This window comes from Echeneis naucrates, chromosome 20 (genome assembly GCF_900963305.1).
Source record: "Echeneis naucrates chromosome 20, fEcheNa1.1, whole genome shotgun sequence".
Classification (NCBI taxonomy): Eukaryota; Metazoa; Chordata; class Actinopteri; order Carangiformes; family Echeneidae; genus Echeneis; species Echeneis naucrates.
In genome coordinates, this window is record NC_042530.1 from 8,305,610 (window position 1) to 8,322,001 (window position 16,392).

At 41.3% G+C, this 16,392-nt stretch overlaps 1 protein-coding gene across 3 annotated transcripts in view; it reads right to left on the minus strand.

The window, feature by feature from the left end:
• The window catches only part of prex2 (phosphatidylinositol-3,4,5-trisphosphate-dependent Rac exchange factor 2), a 77,316-nt gene that overhangs the window by 1,127 nt on the left and 59,797 nt on the right, over window positions 1–16,392 (minus strand). For all 3 annotated transcript variants that reach the window (XM_029529390.1, XM_029529389.1, XM_029529391.1), the window contains exons 35-40: window positions 16,244–16,387; window positions 16,003–16,117; window positions 7,375–7,441; window positions 6,841–7,031; window positions 3,738–3,840; window positions 1,191–1,258 (exon numbers count right to left, since the gene is read on the minus strand). In XM_029529390.1, the coding sequence (XP_029385250.1) occupies window positions 1,191–1,258; window positions 3,738–3,840; window positions 6,841–7,031; window positions 7,375–7,441; window positions 16,003–16,117; window positions 16,244–16,387 (688 nt within the window). The remainder of the gene's footprint in view (window positions 1–1,190; window positions 1,259–3,737; window positions 3,841–6,840; window positions 7,032–7,374; window positions 7,442–16,002; window positions 16,118–16,243; window positions 16,388–16,392) is intronic.

A 16,392-nucleotide genomic window follows, 5' to 3' on the forward strand; every position in this document is an offset into this window, starting at 1 on the left:
CACAAACTCTAAAATGTACAGTTGTTATCCACTTTGTCTTTTCAGTCCATCATGAATTATGCAGATACAACTGTAAATCCTGCACATATCAATGAAAGTGCCTACTAACGCACCTGTTAGTCATAAATGATGTGTTGTGTTCTGCGATCCTAATGACTAGAAAACATTATTTTTGCAATAGTTGATTTTTGGGTTCCACACTTATCAATATTTCTCTATGCTAATTTCAAACTTCTCCATCATCAGCTGCATTTCTCACATCTTAATACATATTGTTTTTGTGTTGAAGAGACTCACTTTGCATTATATAGCTGCAGCGTTAACTGGCATAATCTTGATCTTGCATATTGTACAGCACTCACTCATGCTTTAACAATTATGACAAACCTAGTGAGAGTGCAGTAATTTTGCTCTGCGGCCACAATGTCTCAACACTAATCATCCCACTACTTAATTATATTTGTCAATTTAGCTAAAAGGTTCAAAAGGGCTGCCTGTCACACAAAAGCGTATATGTCGGAGCCAAATGGCCGAGGCAGTCCTTGTCCTCATCTTGTAGCTACCGAGAACAGGGAGCTCCCTTCTAATGGAACCATTGGACCACAGTCCTGCACCAAAGCACATACACAGAGCTACTCTGTGCAGCACAAATACATACGCTTTTAAAAAAGCTGAACCGACGAGATAGAGATGAACAGCAGTTTAAATGTATGCACATAACTGCTGCCCAAAAAAAAGATGGCATACATTTTTGATATGCCAAAAAAGAGAAAACTTCAAAATTTTATTCGATTTACGCCATAGTTTTAGATTGGTTGAGCAAGAGCAGTAAAGAGTCAGCAGAAAGCTAATGTATGTTATTTGGAGTTTCCCCAAATACACATACTGAGTAAAAATGATGGTGCTTCTTACTGCCAGTTTCTATCTTCACTGGCAAACACACTGTGACTTAGTATGTGCCATATGTGATTTAAATACAAACTAGATTCATTTCAAATCACAGTTCATGAAAGCATGAAGAAGAAAGAGAATTCAGAAGTAAATGAGCATCCATGTGACATTAAGAAGAGGTCAGATGCTATAAGGTGATTTTTAAAAATCACGGGCTGTGACATGCAAAGCCTGCTATGGCCTCCTCATTTGATATGCTGATGTTAGTCCTCGTGCACAGGACGTGACTGCAGGTTTACCTTGGGACTGATGACGGTGTGCGATCCCTCACTCCCAGATTCTTGGCAGAATTTTGGACTCTTGCCCCCTGATGGAAAAACAGACATCAACAATTCATGACATTGTGGATTAAGTTAAAAAGCAATGGCTATAAATATGAGCTAGGGATAAAGCCATAGAGAGAAGAGCTTAAACAAAGCTTTGACAGCTAGCCAAAGAGCATTTGTGCCCTCTGAGTATTGATAATATATTCATGCAGAGCTTTATATGCAGAAAAAAAAATTGGAGCAAGGTGTCAGGAGCTTTTGGAAATAATACTTTCTACAAACTGGAATTATGTGTGACATTTGAGCACTGAACTTGCTTTCAATCAGGAAACAATTGCTTTGGTGGTGTAAGGCTTTAATAGTTTGATAGCTTAAGCCTTGGGATTGGTTGTTGAACTTATTTGTTTGGGCCCAGATACATTTTCAATGGGCAGAACAGTTCCCACGATTGTGGATGATGCATGTGGACAACCTCAGCGGTTTGTTGTCTGTCTACTTCTTTCTGCCTTCTAGCTATGTCTGCAAAAAATCATGCAGAATTGTCTTTGTAAGGAAAATAAGGGAGCATGAAGGTCTTTGAAAGATTAATGCTGCTTGTATTTATGTGTTGCACAGTTTTGATTGTGCCCTGTCAGGTGTATGTCTGCTCTTTGCTAATGTTGCTGTAGTCTGCTGGCGGTGCGCAGAGTCGGCTGATACACAACTGCAGGGGGGCATGAAGCAACTCAGCCTTTTGAGATGCACAAACACCTGCACTCACAGATTCCCTCTCTCCTTCTATGATGTGCATGTGCACAGAAAAACACACAATTGAATCATTATCCAGCCAGGTCATCGACATCTCCTTTTTGAGTAGAGAGGGAGCGACTGGCCAAAAGTGCATTAGCTGGCCTCCCAGTTACAGCTGTACTGCCTGCCATCTTAGTGTCTGCCCTGCCTTGCGTCCAGATAGCATGGATAGCATCAGCAATTATTCGACGTGCGTCACAGTCATCCGAACTAATGCCTGCAGACAGAGATGCCCCCCGATGTCCCTACAGGACACAGCACCCAGAGATCAGTTGAGCCAAAGACAGAGAAGGGGAACTTGATTGACAAAAATAAGGCAATTAAAACTTTTAATACCTGATCATGCATAAACTATAATTAATTAAGGGAAAAGAGAAAAATTAGGCAATCATCATACCTAGTGGGATTTTACCCCCATCCAAGAAGCAACAATGTTCTGGTTTCCTTCACTGTTTAATAATGAATATTTATTCACTTTCAAAACACTATGTATCTCGTGAAACAGTTTTCAGAGTAAAAACTGGTGATTTCATATAATTTCTGCACCTTATCTATTACAGAGTTTATAAAAAAATCTTTCCATGTTCCTTACATAAGTTGAAACAGGAACTTGTCATCTATTAAATAAAATTTTGCAGTTATATATACAGTATTCTTTCCCGCTACAATCAATCATCATTGCAAATTGCCATGAAAATGTTTCCAAATGAAACTGAAAGGAACATTTAGGTCAAATCAGTCATGCTTTCTCATTCTGGGTGATGTCTGAGTTAGATGGATTGGTGCCTCTGCTGGGACCAGATTGCTGATAACTTTTTTGAGAGTACATATGACAATTCAGTGAGGAAGAGGAGGCATCATTCAACCCCTGAGTGATAGTCACATTCAGGAGATTCATCAGATAATGGGACATAAACAAACACACACACACTTCTCAGTGGTGTGCAGGTAAATGAAAATGCAAGATAACATAAAATGTCTGCTGACAGACTGAAAAATTACATAAACAAAACATAGTTTGTGTCAGATAAAATCCCTGAAACTCTGAATCCCTATACCTACAGCTTCAAACTATACAGTATCGCTCACCACAGCTTTCATAAGATGGATTGTTTTTTTCTCCCAAGGTCAAAGTTACATCCTCCTGGCTGCCAGCCCACTTCTACAATTGTAGCACTGCCTTTCCTCCAGCAGGATGTAAACCTCTAGACCAACTTCTGCTCTCACTGCGAACAGGAAAGTAATCATACTCATGGAACTTCTAATAAGAGTTTGAGATATACAGAGAAAGGAGCTATTTGTGAGGTGAAAATGTGTGCGCACTGAAAAAGTAATGGGAACTCCTTCCCTTGCCCACAAATAGACATGGAGACAAATAAACAAGCACCAGAGTCTCGACCAGCCTTTTGGACATCAGCAAACACTTCTTTCAACATGGAAAAATATACTTACTGTTCAAACATAGACCAGGGAAGCTAAAATAGCATAAATGTTCCTCTCTTGGCAGAGTCAAATCTATTGTTGATATTCTTTTGGCAGCATGGTTTGACTCTGAAACATTTATCTATCTAATGATTTTGGATGCAGAAATTGAAATTCACTGTAGGGATTGCAGCAGTAAAAGACTTTGGACGTGAAATCAGGAGGACCGGAAGGACAAAATATCAAAGGGATGCACAGAGTAAGACTGACTGCGTATGCAGAACACACTATAATGCAACATTAGAATACCTGTTTCCTCATGACATCAGTGGCCTGCATGATGCAGCGAGGCGGCAGGCCGTGGTTTCGGGCCAGCAGGATGGCCTGCTCCAATGTCACACTCAGGGTGCAACTGTCGATCAGAGAAGAAACATAAGGTGAGGCTAAAACACACGCTGCAGTGGATGTTAGCATGGCTTATGTGCAAATCATAATGCAAAGTTCTTTTTGCTTATACACTGATTCTGTACAACCAATAAGTAGTTATTTGATACAACAAAACCATCTGTAATGACATTAAACACCTTCTCCATCTTCACACTCATTCACTTCCTTAACTCAATAAAACTGTCTTTCCCATAAACAAGGAATGAAAGCAAGATCTGAGGGTAAAAAAGGAAAAAAGATGGAAACAAAAAGAACACCAAACTCAAATCCTGGGCTTCATCCAGAAATGATAAATCTCTGGCAGAATTTAGTGTCACTAGATAAAATTTCCCCGTGTACATTTTTTTGCTCATCTTGACACCTTCTCATTACCATCATTTCTTTCTGCTTCACCTTCGCTCATCCCCTCATTCATGAATCATTTCATTTGCCACTGAAAAGTCTCTCAGAGTGAGTAAACACGCCACATCAGGAGAATAACAAACCTCCCGATGTTGACTTTAAAATGAGAAGAAGTGGCTTAAACCTTTGCAGTGGATTTTCAGCGCTTCAGGAGAAGGCGGCTTCCAAGCTCTCATCAACCCTTTTACTTTTGGGGCCACGAAAAATAAAAGGGTCCAAGGACAAGTCAGTGTCTCTCCTGTGGCTGAGTCAATACACTCTCACAGCTACGAGGGTGTCAAACGTGTAAAAGGAGTGCTGCTGCGAATGTGTGATTCATTAATTACAGTAGCCTTTCCAGACACACTGTCTCTTCCCCTCTTTTGATTTTACACAAACACAAACAGCAGCGTATTGATAAGCCTTCCAAGACAAAGTGACAGATGTCATGGCTGTTGTGTGACCTTTCTGCGATAACGAGCTGTACTAGTATATCGATCGAGGGTGTTTTCACTGCAAATTGAATTGTCCAAAGCTCCAACTCTGCCAGACTTGAGGTTGGGTTTCAAACTGACTTTAAACAAATCTTAAAAAAAAAAAGAAGAAAAAAAGCATGAGCTATTCATGAGGGACATAGTTCCTGCCAGGAGCCATTACTTTGAGTCAATCACATCAAGGTTTAATAGTCCTTGAGATCCAGTTATTTAACTCTATGATAACATAACATGCTTTGATAAAAGTAACGAACTCAGCTATTATAACCAGAATATACTGTATCCCAGAGGAAAATTACAAAAGATATCTTTTTGCAGGCCACCCCAAGATATTTTAAGCACTCATACTGGACTTCCTACACCGATAAAGAAGGGGGGAAAAAGTCACCCACAGTGGATCTTTAAATATCTCTTTAGCTGGAGAGGGATGAGGGAATGCACAAAATCTGTGTGTGTGTGTGTGTGTGTGTGTGTGTGTGTGTGTGTGTGTGTGTGTGGCTGCACAGTTTCACTTTTCATTAGGGTTGGTGAGATAGTGTGATGTGATTTATATCCATCTGTTTCATGTCGTTCCTGCCCATTTTCCATTTGCACCCTCTGTTTCTTCAGAGCTGAGTCCCTACTAATAAATGAGAAAAAACCAGACCAGCAAAAAAAAAAAGTAAGGACTTTTAGTATGTTGGTGCTTTACGCACATTCTCCCCGTCTGCTTGTGCTTCTGTTTGCCAGGTTAGGGGAAAGTCTGGAGGAGAGGGGAGCAGAATATTACAAACTGCTGATGCCCCCAAAATATCATGCTTTCACTGTTATTAAAACTCATCCATCAAGCCAACTAATCCAATCAATACTGCCTGAGAAGGCTGCCACACTGATAATGCAATTTCCACATTCGTAATCTACTGGCTTGGTTTCATAGGTTTTTCCAATTATACCAGATTCAGTTTGTGTTCTCAACCTGCTCATATAAGAAATGCATGGATTTTAGAGTACTTTTAAATACCTTATTATAATATACAATGTGTCAATATTAACAAAGTTACAAATGAAGGGACAAGATCAGTTAAATCAGACAAAGCATTTCAAACCCAATCTACTCTGAGGGTGAATCAAATGCCCCCATCAGCGCAGTGTTGCAGCAGGCTACAGCAGTGTTTAAAGTGAAAGCCAGTTCACAAATAATCCTAAATACTGCAGGCCTTGTCACCTGCTGTGTCACGGTACACTTAGCCTGCCTGTCTGGATGAGTTGTCGCTAGTGTGTATAATTGCATAGACACACACAGATACACATTTACACGCACAAACTGAGCTGAGCTGAGGGTTAATAAAGCAGCAGCAGCCATTGCCCAGACAGGAACTTTCTATTAGAGCTCAGGCAACCAGGTAGCTCCCTCCGCTGCATTTTATCAAGCCATCAGTCACATCCAGTGAGTGCACGAGCACACGTGTGTGAGCCCGTGCATGTGAGTGAGACAGAATAATATGGAAACTGTCATTGGGTAAAGGAAGAGGGTATCAGAGATATGGGTGAGCAGGTGGAGGGAAAGAACAGAGAAAGAGATGAAAGATGAAAGCTAGCGCTAAGGATCAGTGGTGACAAACGATCAGGATATTTCTGTCCTCATACTTTGATGGATGTTGCCCTCTGTAGCAAGTGAATAACGAAGCCATATATAGAATTAGATGAGGGTGAAAGTAATTGACCTGTCTCCTTCCTGTGTAAAGTGCTACACCTACTTAAAAGTCCCTAATTTGGCCTGAGAAACAATGGGTCCTGTTAACTAAAATATCCTGCTGTTAATTAATACAGAGAAATGTGTATTAATAGAACATCCCTGCAGTGCAAGAGAGCAAAGACATGGAGAGCTCATGAAATGGAGAGACAGACAGACGATAAATGAAAGACCATAAAACCAGGGAGAAACTGCGGCAGAAATTGGAATAGTGAGGGAGAAGTGTCAGTCTGAGGGCGATGAAAAAAAGGAAAAGCACAAAGTAGTAAACTGATAGGCAGGAGAGCAATTTAATGCAATCAGAGGTAGTTCATGCAGCACTGAAGGACCTGCCAGGTATAAGTGCCCACACACTCACCGGTGAACTCCACTGTTGCACATGACGATGTGCGTGGCTCCCAGACGTGAGCAGAGCTCGGAGGCCACAGTGAGCAGCCCTACTCCAGAAGCCCCGCAGGCGGTGTACTGGCAGGCAGCGGTGCGCCGACAACTGATAAAACTCTCCATCAGACGGTAGAGCTCCTCCAGAGCATTGAGAGGACGCATCAGCTGAGCACAAACAGAGGGCCAGCGGTTGGTGCAGCAAATAAAACTTTTCACTCCACTCATCATGCAGTGGTCACAGTTTTATGATTACAACAAATAGAAAGGAACATGTTCACATCAGCTGTTCAGCTCTACATTAACATGATGTAATGAATATCCTTTGATGCGCTACACATTCAAACAGACTCAGTCAATGCTTGATTTTATCCATTTGGCGACTTTTCTATTTCCATTCTGAAAGCTCCTATTCACGTGTTAAAACGTCCATGTTGCAGCAACAAAATATAATGGTCGCATGTTTTTCCCTTTTGTCATGCAGCGCAGAGGGACACAAGCTTGCTCTTACCTTTTCTATGAGGGCAGCTTTGGGTGCAGAGCTGGGTGGCATGTTGGACTGATCCAGATAGAAAGCCCTGAGGGAGACACAACATTTCACACACACTGCAGCAGGAGAGACAGCTATGTCTGGTAAGTAGTTGCATGCTGCAGTAGACTTTATTAAACAATCAAGCACTAGATGTTTTTTTCTATTTGAAGCTTCATTGCTTGAGAAATATTGTGTGCGCCTTCTTTTCTATGCACCATTAGGTAATCAGGAGCATTGACTGGGTTTCTGGGAAAAGTAGGCCACCTACTCATTATGGAGGTCCACCATCTGACTATTAATCATGAGAGTAACTTGGGCACAGCTCAGCAGAAACACAGGCTAAGCATCTCTTGTCCTGGGCATCACTCCAAATGCCATTGCCTCATTCATTCATGGAGTACAGTCGATTTAGTTTTTTATTTTTTTTAATTCCTCCACTGGAGGCAGCACTGCACTGGTCTCCTTTTGCAGATGGATGTATGCCGCAATGAGTCCATGCGAGGTACAACACCACTGGTGCAAACTCAGCAGTCTGTGACTCCATCAAATCTCAGCAATCCAGCGGTGTGCTATAAATAGCTACGCCACGCCACATTAAACCCCATGTAATAAAATCACATACTCCATTACTTCTTTCCAGAAGCAATAATAATGTACAACACGCAGTCACCCATAGAGTCCGCATTTCTAAAATCACAAAAAGTCAAAAAGAGAAATTCATTGAGAAGAGCTCGGAAACAACAGACGCTGAGGCAAGGAGAGTGTTTGCAAGGATCAGTGAAGCAGGGCTCATTCATCTGCATTCACTCTGCTATTAAGTGATTAAAATCAAGCCAAGGAGTCTTTCATTATACCGCTATTATTTCTGCCTGACGTAATATTAATGAAATTAATTAATTAGAGCAGAGTCAACGCACCTCTGATTTTATAGTGATGATAAATCAGCTGAACAGAAATGAAAAGTCATTGAGAACATACACATAAATTCAGACAGACGTAGTAACTGTATAAGCTGCCAAGTCATTCTGTTGAAAACACATCAACAAATACAAATGCATAAGATATGCTTCAAATCTTAATCTCCATAGCACACTTCTCATCTGTATTTAAGCTAATAGGGCCATGAGTGTGATATGTGAGCAGCTTTTTTAGAACAAGCTATAGAACAAGCCTCTGTTTGAGATCCAGATGAGTAGCCTGCCCATTTTACACATTCACTTGTCAAACATTAACAAGTATTGAATCCCTATACAGCAAATTATCCTTTGACCTTGTAGTTTGATTTCCTAAATGACGAGAAGCAGAGTTTACTAAAGGTTCAGACTGAGCCAACAGCCCATGTAATTGGTTCAAAATGGCCTTATCATTCAAAGGATGCTCATATAGACAGCATCTCAGCATAGATTGCACATCTCTTCAGTTCTTATAAAAAGCACTTTATAAGTGGAGTAATGGAGAAAACTACTGAACAATTCATTTTAGAGGTAACAAGCCAGTGTTTGAGTGATTATATATTTAAGTTGGGAGTATATGGGAGTAATATGGGAGTAAACACCCATATTTTCTGTTTCTATGTATAGGACTTCACCCACTTGTCTAATGTGTGAGCATGTTGTGTTGGAGGACTTTTATTTATTTATTTTTTTTAAATATTAAACAAAGGGAGTGAGGACAGATTCGGCCCGCATTTATCTGAAAAAAGGATCTATGACAGAATCTGTCCAAGAGGCTTCTATAAAAATGTCTAACTCTCCTCCATCTGCTCACATCTGCTTTAGACTATATAAAAGCTCCTCTCCTTGCCCTTACATCCTTCTTTCACAGGCAAGGTTGATTACCTCATCCCGTGATTCTAAGAGTTGTGATAAAATGCAACCACAGCTTGAGGAACAGAGCTGAACCTCCTGGAGCTCTCTAATGATTAAATAATAGGTGTCCAAGCTACAAGCAATGTGTGCTTTAAAGGGTACCTGCACCTCATCTTCTGAGCTGATGATGCTTTGTAAGAGCTTTGGATGCAGAGCACCATCGACATATTTACTATGGCTGAATGTTTTCATTTAAAGCCCATACACAATGAAAACACAAGTGTGAGGGTTAGACCATATTACATATACATTAGGTACAAGGTCTTAATCCACTGAGTGTTTCCCATTTCATAACCTTATAGTGGCTCTCAGGTTTAAGGCCCTGAACTCAGACGTATCCATTTTAATTGGCAGGTCATCAAGAGGCCCCACAGCATTTGCACAGGCTTGTTATCGTTTTTTTTACCTACTGATATTCTCGTATCAGAATCGTTATTGTGTTTGTGACATTGAAACGCTGCACAGCAAAATTGAAAGTCCAGATTTTCCAGTGCAAAAAAACTACATTTACAAAAATTTGATGAAAAATATAAAGATGAAATAGACAGCAAAAATCTAAACCAAGCTAAGAAAAACAGGCGCACACAGACATTGCACATGCGCCATAAACTAGGGATATGATGGACGGATGAGGAATGACTGAGGTAATTAAGAGTAAAATAAATACACGTGCGCACACACACACACACTTTTACATGAGGCAGTAATGGAGGATTTGGCTGCAAGCCAAAGATGACCTGCTCTCTGTGTAGCTGGTATTATTCTATTGGGCCAATGGGAATTATTAATTGTCTTTGTTTCTGCTGGCTAAGACACTCGAGGTGGTTGGAGTGGTCAGCCCCGACATCAAAGTAGAGGGATCTGAGACACAGAGGTTTGTGGAGGGGCAGCGTGGGAATTGGAATTTTAGCATGACAGTTTCCATTCAAAAGGTACAGAGGAACAAGAAGAAGAAGAAAGAAAATGTTATAAAAGTAGCATGTTAGTATGCTGACATGAAAAATTATTGTTGCCCTACAATATATTGCCTCAGACATGCATTGTATATTAAAACCAAATATCCAGTCCTTGACACCCAAAGCAGCTGTTGATTGAGTCTTGGTGTCAGTGCCATTTGAAGACACACTGGAGTCACGGCATGAATTATGATGCAAAAAGAGCAACTTGCTCAAAATGGTGAGCAAAGCCTGATGCTGCACTTAATTTTCCCCCTGCTAATGTGTTTTTTAAAATTCCATTGAAACTGAGGAGTTGAGCTTTTTTTATATATAAAAACACACACCAACATCACAAAGTGCAGAGCTGCCATCATTACAGGTCTTCAATGATAGAGTCAAAGAGAAATGATAAATGGAAGTGGGTGTCTGATGTTCAGCCACACAGGCTTCATAACAGCGGTTCAGTGCGCACTAGCTGGAGCAGAACGAAGCCCGAAACCTTCCTCAGTGCTCTGATGAACTGGGACTCCCATTGCTGGTGTGAAGACTGGAGCATTTTCCTCACTCTTTCTGCTTTGGGAGAAAACATGACCACATCCATAACATAACTTCTGAATCTAGAACAACATCTATAATCAGTTATGAACCCTCCAACAATTTGTTTTCCATTTTTCATTCTGTGGGAAAAAAATAAATATTTAATTACTTCTCAGGCTAAAAATGCACCCATCATGGGAACCTAACGCATGTCAAATGGAAGCGGTGGGAACTTGCTGCAGTAGCTATTGCATATTAATCAGCAGCAGCTATGCTTTTCGAGTCTCTGCTGCTGACTTGTGGTGCCTCTTTGCTGGTGGACTCACAACTGTGCGATGCACCGCTTGAACTAAAGTCACAACATCTATTTGTGTGTCTATGGAGACCAGACAAGCTGTCAGAGTGGCTTGTATGTATGGTTGTAGTTGCATGTTCCTGGGTTCATTCATGTGTCTCTTTTTAAGGATGTAAAGGTGGATTTACAGAATGTGCCCATCTATGAATGTAGCACAAAGAATCACTTGATAACCTAGTAACATTTATCATGTACAGATTGGCCAACTCATTAGCATATTTATAGTTAAAACACAAAAGCTCACAGTTGGTGTTACAGTGAGGCTCAATCTTTGCTCTGCCACTGCTCTACAGAGATAAAGGAAGCAGTGACGGACACTCTGACCTGCAAATAAACACTAAGCATTTTTGCTAAATCAAGGCAAACTGCACTGCAGTACAGTGATAACAATTCCCCAATGCAGCTGCGAGAGCAAACAGTGTAAGAGCACAAATGACTGAGAAGCTGTACTGTGTGGGGACAAGAGATGACTGTTAAGCTGATAAAGCATGAAACAAAAGCCTGTTATAATGATGACAATAATAATAATAATATAATAATTGTAATAAAATACGGCTCTGTTGCAGAGTGTTGTAGATCTATGTTTGTATTTATGTCCCTATTCATCAGGCAATCTTTATACACAATTTGTGAGAGTGTATAATTTTTACATCCCTGTGAATGAAGTGTGTTTATCATAGGGACTTCACAACAGCTGTGCAGTAAGAGCCGAACATATCCAAACTACACCCCAGTGCATTTCAATTAGGGACAGAAGCCAGTGCTGCAGTGCAAGTTTTCAGTCTCTCCGAGGAGAACACGGTGATCACAACTTACTGTTACGGCTGCGACGCGATACAGACATCATACATATATGATCCAGCAGAAGAAAACATAAACAACTCAATGCTGGACATTATGCCTCATTTTAGACTGCTGTATGTAGCATGTTCCTCAAAACAAAAGCAAGGGAGCACACAAGGAGAAGACCTTATTGCCCCTTGACACCCTCCGTCAATAAGAGTAGAATGAGATGCAACCCCAGGCTGGCTAAAAATCTCTCCCTTTGAATAATACATTAGCAGACTCTCCAACTCTGTCCTGGTACTCCAGTCTCTCTCTGACAAACCCTTGCTTGCACCCTCTCCTCGTCATCATACCACCTCTGAAATCCCCTCATCTTTCCATCCTGCTCTGGTAATCTATATTCCCCTTCCAATCTTCCTTTCTCCATTCAGACCATGTCCTAAAGGAAACGACACTTCTTCCCCAGAGCATGTTCTTTCCCCTCTTTTTTTCTGATTCTTCCTTCAAGGGAGGAAGTTCCTTGCATTTGGCCATTTATCTCACTTTCTGTGACAGAAAAAGAGGAACAATTATTTCATCTACCAGATTAAACTCAACAAAGTACTCCCGATGATGAGAAATACGTAGTAAATAGAGGCAAGATTGCTGTGACTGTAGAATCTGTCACTTTGTTACATATTAGCAATTCAAATCTCTTCTGCGTAAATGTATGAGATGGTTTATGAAAACTCGCATAACGTGGGTGCGTGCCTGGCTCTATGTAACACTGACTCCTGTGGCACCAGCCAAGTGCTTTTGTGGAAGGTTTGAGTGACTGCATCAGGCAGTATGGGTTTGCTCAGATCATACTGTCTTGGTGTGGGTAAGGGAAGTGAAAACCAGACACAGAGATGGAGCGGAGACATCTTCCAAAAACCGTTACAGTGGTATCATTAACTGCTCTGAAATCGGATAATACTCACATTGCATGCTAGTAAAGGCGTCAGAGGAGGAGCAAAACAAAGACGAGACAAAACACTCAAAAACAAAACACAAACACGTCTTCTTAACTCTGGGCTCTAAGATATACTGTATAATGTACAGTATAATAATCAACTTTTTTTTTCTTTTAATTTCACCAAATACAAATGATGATGGAATTTGTACGCTTGATTGTTTATTTTCGTAACTTTGATTTCTCCACATGAAATATCAGTTGAAAATCCCATTTCGACTCCCAGCAACAACAGCATCTCCTAAATGCATGTCTGGGGTGTAATGGGAGTCTCTCTCGGGGGTTGATAACATGAATATGTTGGAGGAGCTCAGTCCTGTAGTTCATTCGGTTCAGTATTGCGTGTGCTGTTTCTGTCTGTCAGTCAGCCTCCAGCTCAGAGCCGTAGTGTGGGTTTAACCCAACACTGCTGTGGCCGAGCTCCAAGGATAACGAGGTGCCTGAGGTTGGAGCACTGCAGTGGAGAGGGGAGTGACATCAGCCTGGCCTGTGGTCAGCCGAAAGACACATGGCAGTCGGCAAAGGAAAACTATTGGTAAGGTCACATGGAGAGCACCACTGTCTTGACGGACTGTTGAAAACCAACTGGGAATATTTACTTTACAACAAGGAAACGTGTTTCTGGTGCTAGTCGCCTGCTGACATTTGGCCTTCTGTGGACAGTAAATGATTCAGCAGCATTGCAGTTGAATTTTAGGTACTACACTCATTGTGTATACCTACCTGAAACACCTGAAAACTTAATTGATAGGTCCATCAACAAAAAAATAATCTGTTTTGATATTTTGAAAACTTGTGTTATGTTATTGTGAGTTTATGTCTGTTGTTGTTGGATGAAACTACTACTTCAAGCAACTCAACACAATTTAGGGGAACTATAGCTGGATAAGTGTAGAGGAGTATTTCCCTCCAAATTGTGCTTCACTTGCAACATAAAATGACAGAAAATGGAAATCCTGAACTATGCTGTACCTGCCATTGTACAACTAACAATGTACTGTGCTTTGTACTTTGTCTTGGGCCTATGTGAGATATTCTGTTGTTTTATTCTGCCATTTCTACTCAACAACATCAGCAAGGCAAACTCCAAATTTTCCTTACTTAGAAAAGTGGGATTTTTACCAAAACTTGTTTTAAGACTCTCTCCTTGGTTCCCAGAAATAACAATGATATTCACCCTGATTTGCTATAAAAGAAAAGGAGATGAGGCCTATGAAAGTTGTACAGTCGAGTTGGGTCTATAAAGAACCCTGCCTATCCACACCCCCAGCAAGCCCCCCTAATGCTCCCTGAATCACTAGCCTCACTTGCATGTCTGTCAGCACACATCTGCTTCGTGTTACTGCTGGAACCTCAGCTGTCAATTCAATTTGTGCACAGTTCAAACTTAGCGAGATTGTTCAGTATATAAGCATACATACAAAAATCTAAAATAATCTGAATTCAGTGAAGTGTACACCAATAAACCGCATACAAGTTTAATGGACTAATTAAAAAAGCGAGGCCACAAAAATGGCCACAAAAATGGCTGAGCAGAGAGAGACGGGCCTCAGTACTGCCAGCCTTCTACAGGTGTGTGGTGGAGAGGAAACGCACCTCCACCATCACCTCTTGGTGTGGGAACTGTTCTGTTGCTGACAGGAAGGTGCTGCAGATGTAAGGGGGGGGGGGGCTGAGGACATATCAGTAGGTGAACAGCGAAGCTCGCAACATGTGGGACCTCACCCACCCAGACCATGGACTGTTTGATCCCCTCCCCTCAGGCGAGAGGCTGCAGAGCATTAAGAGCAGAACAACTATGCGCTAATGCAACCTCTACCCAGAGGTTATTAGACTGTTGAAATCCACGCCTCGTTGAACGCACAGTCTCTTAGTAGAGGACTAACTATTACAGATTATTTTTCAGCTTGGTATACTGTACACTTGGACCTGAGTAGAAATGTTGTTTCATGTACTATGTAAGCATGCAAATGAAAATAAATCTAACTTGAACCCTGCAAATATCACATTATTAAAACGCAGTGAAATCCCAGAAAATGCAACTGGAAAAAAAAAAGAAAATAAAAGAGATGGAGAGACAGTTGGAAAAAGGTGATACTTGGCAGGATTAAATGACCAGGCCCAATTCATTCCACAGCTGTGCTTTGGGAAATCAAACACTCACACAAGGTAATACTTGGGGTCCTTTTCCCCCAACAAGCTAACAACTGCTAACAAATTAAAAACTCTCAGCAGAAAGCAATCACAGTAAAATTAATGCTTTGTTGTGGGTCATTCACCCCCTCTCCAAGAGCAGATCGTCCCTAAATAACAAGATGAGGTTTTGCCATGAGCTCTGCTCTGCATTTAATTACACACAAAATCAGCAGCAGATGTTAGCTGAAAAGTACGTGCCCACCTGCCACCCTCCTGAGTAAACACTTTCCCAGAGCACTCCAGTGACAAAAAGGGCTTCAGCCTGTATTGTTAAATGTTATTGACACAGGAGAAGAGGCGACAGAGCTAACTATAACTGTACAGACAGAGGGCTTCCATCTGAGACAACAGTGTCCATACACAGACACAAAGTTCAGGTGTAACAATGGAGAAATCTAACTTCTTGATTTAAGCTTTTTCATATAATTTTATGTGTTCTTGCACACTCACATGCATCTATGCAGACCTTAAATATTTTACTTTATGAATTCACAAGGTAGCATCTAATAAGAGACAACATTGTCAATAAGTTCTGACAGATCAGACTTAAACGAAGTCAAGTCCTTATTTTTAGTAGCAGTGTGTGTTTCTCTGCATTTCTGTGCACTTCATTAAATCTTGCACGCCTGACCAATCACAGAGTGTCTCCAGTGCATGAGACCAATGGGGTGTGAGGTAACGGAGTGCTGCAGCTGTAGCGAGGTGGTACATTAGCGGTGGTGGCACGCTGGGCAGTCATCCAATCACCGCTGCCCCTGCTGTGTGCTCTCAACCAATAATAAAAAAACTCCTGCTGTGTTTGTCTCAGCCAATCACCTTGAGACCCTGCTGGGCTTGAGAGCCAAGCCGCGACTGAACAGGTCATCTTGATTTAGAGAGCTACAAATTTGGCCTTGAAGTACTATTTGTGCATTTATAATGCATATAACATACCTCAGTCGCTTGTAGTACTGTTTGACCTTATCCAGCGAGGCAGCGTTGATTTGGGCCTGGTATTCCTCCACTGACACATTGTCTCTGTAGTAGTACCCCTCCATGCTCTCCAGTGCTAAAGAGGAATCAGATCAAAAGAGTGACAGTAATAGGAAATGAAGAGTAGTATCATTGTATTTGCATCAATTTGTGTTCATATCATCTATAAATCAGCTTATAGAGCTCCCTAACCCCCCCATACCTTGTGTGAAGAGCACCGGGTAGATTTTGATGCCTCCTCCATTTTTCAGCCTGTGGGGCAACTGGGAGAAGTAGAAACTTTCCAGGTAGAAGCAAACCTTCAAAGTCTGGCGAGTGCCCTCCACCTGGTACGAAACGGGCATGTCTGTC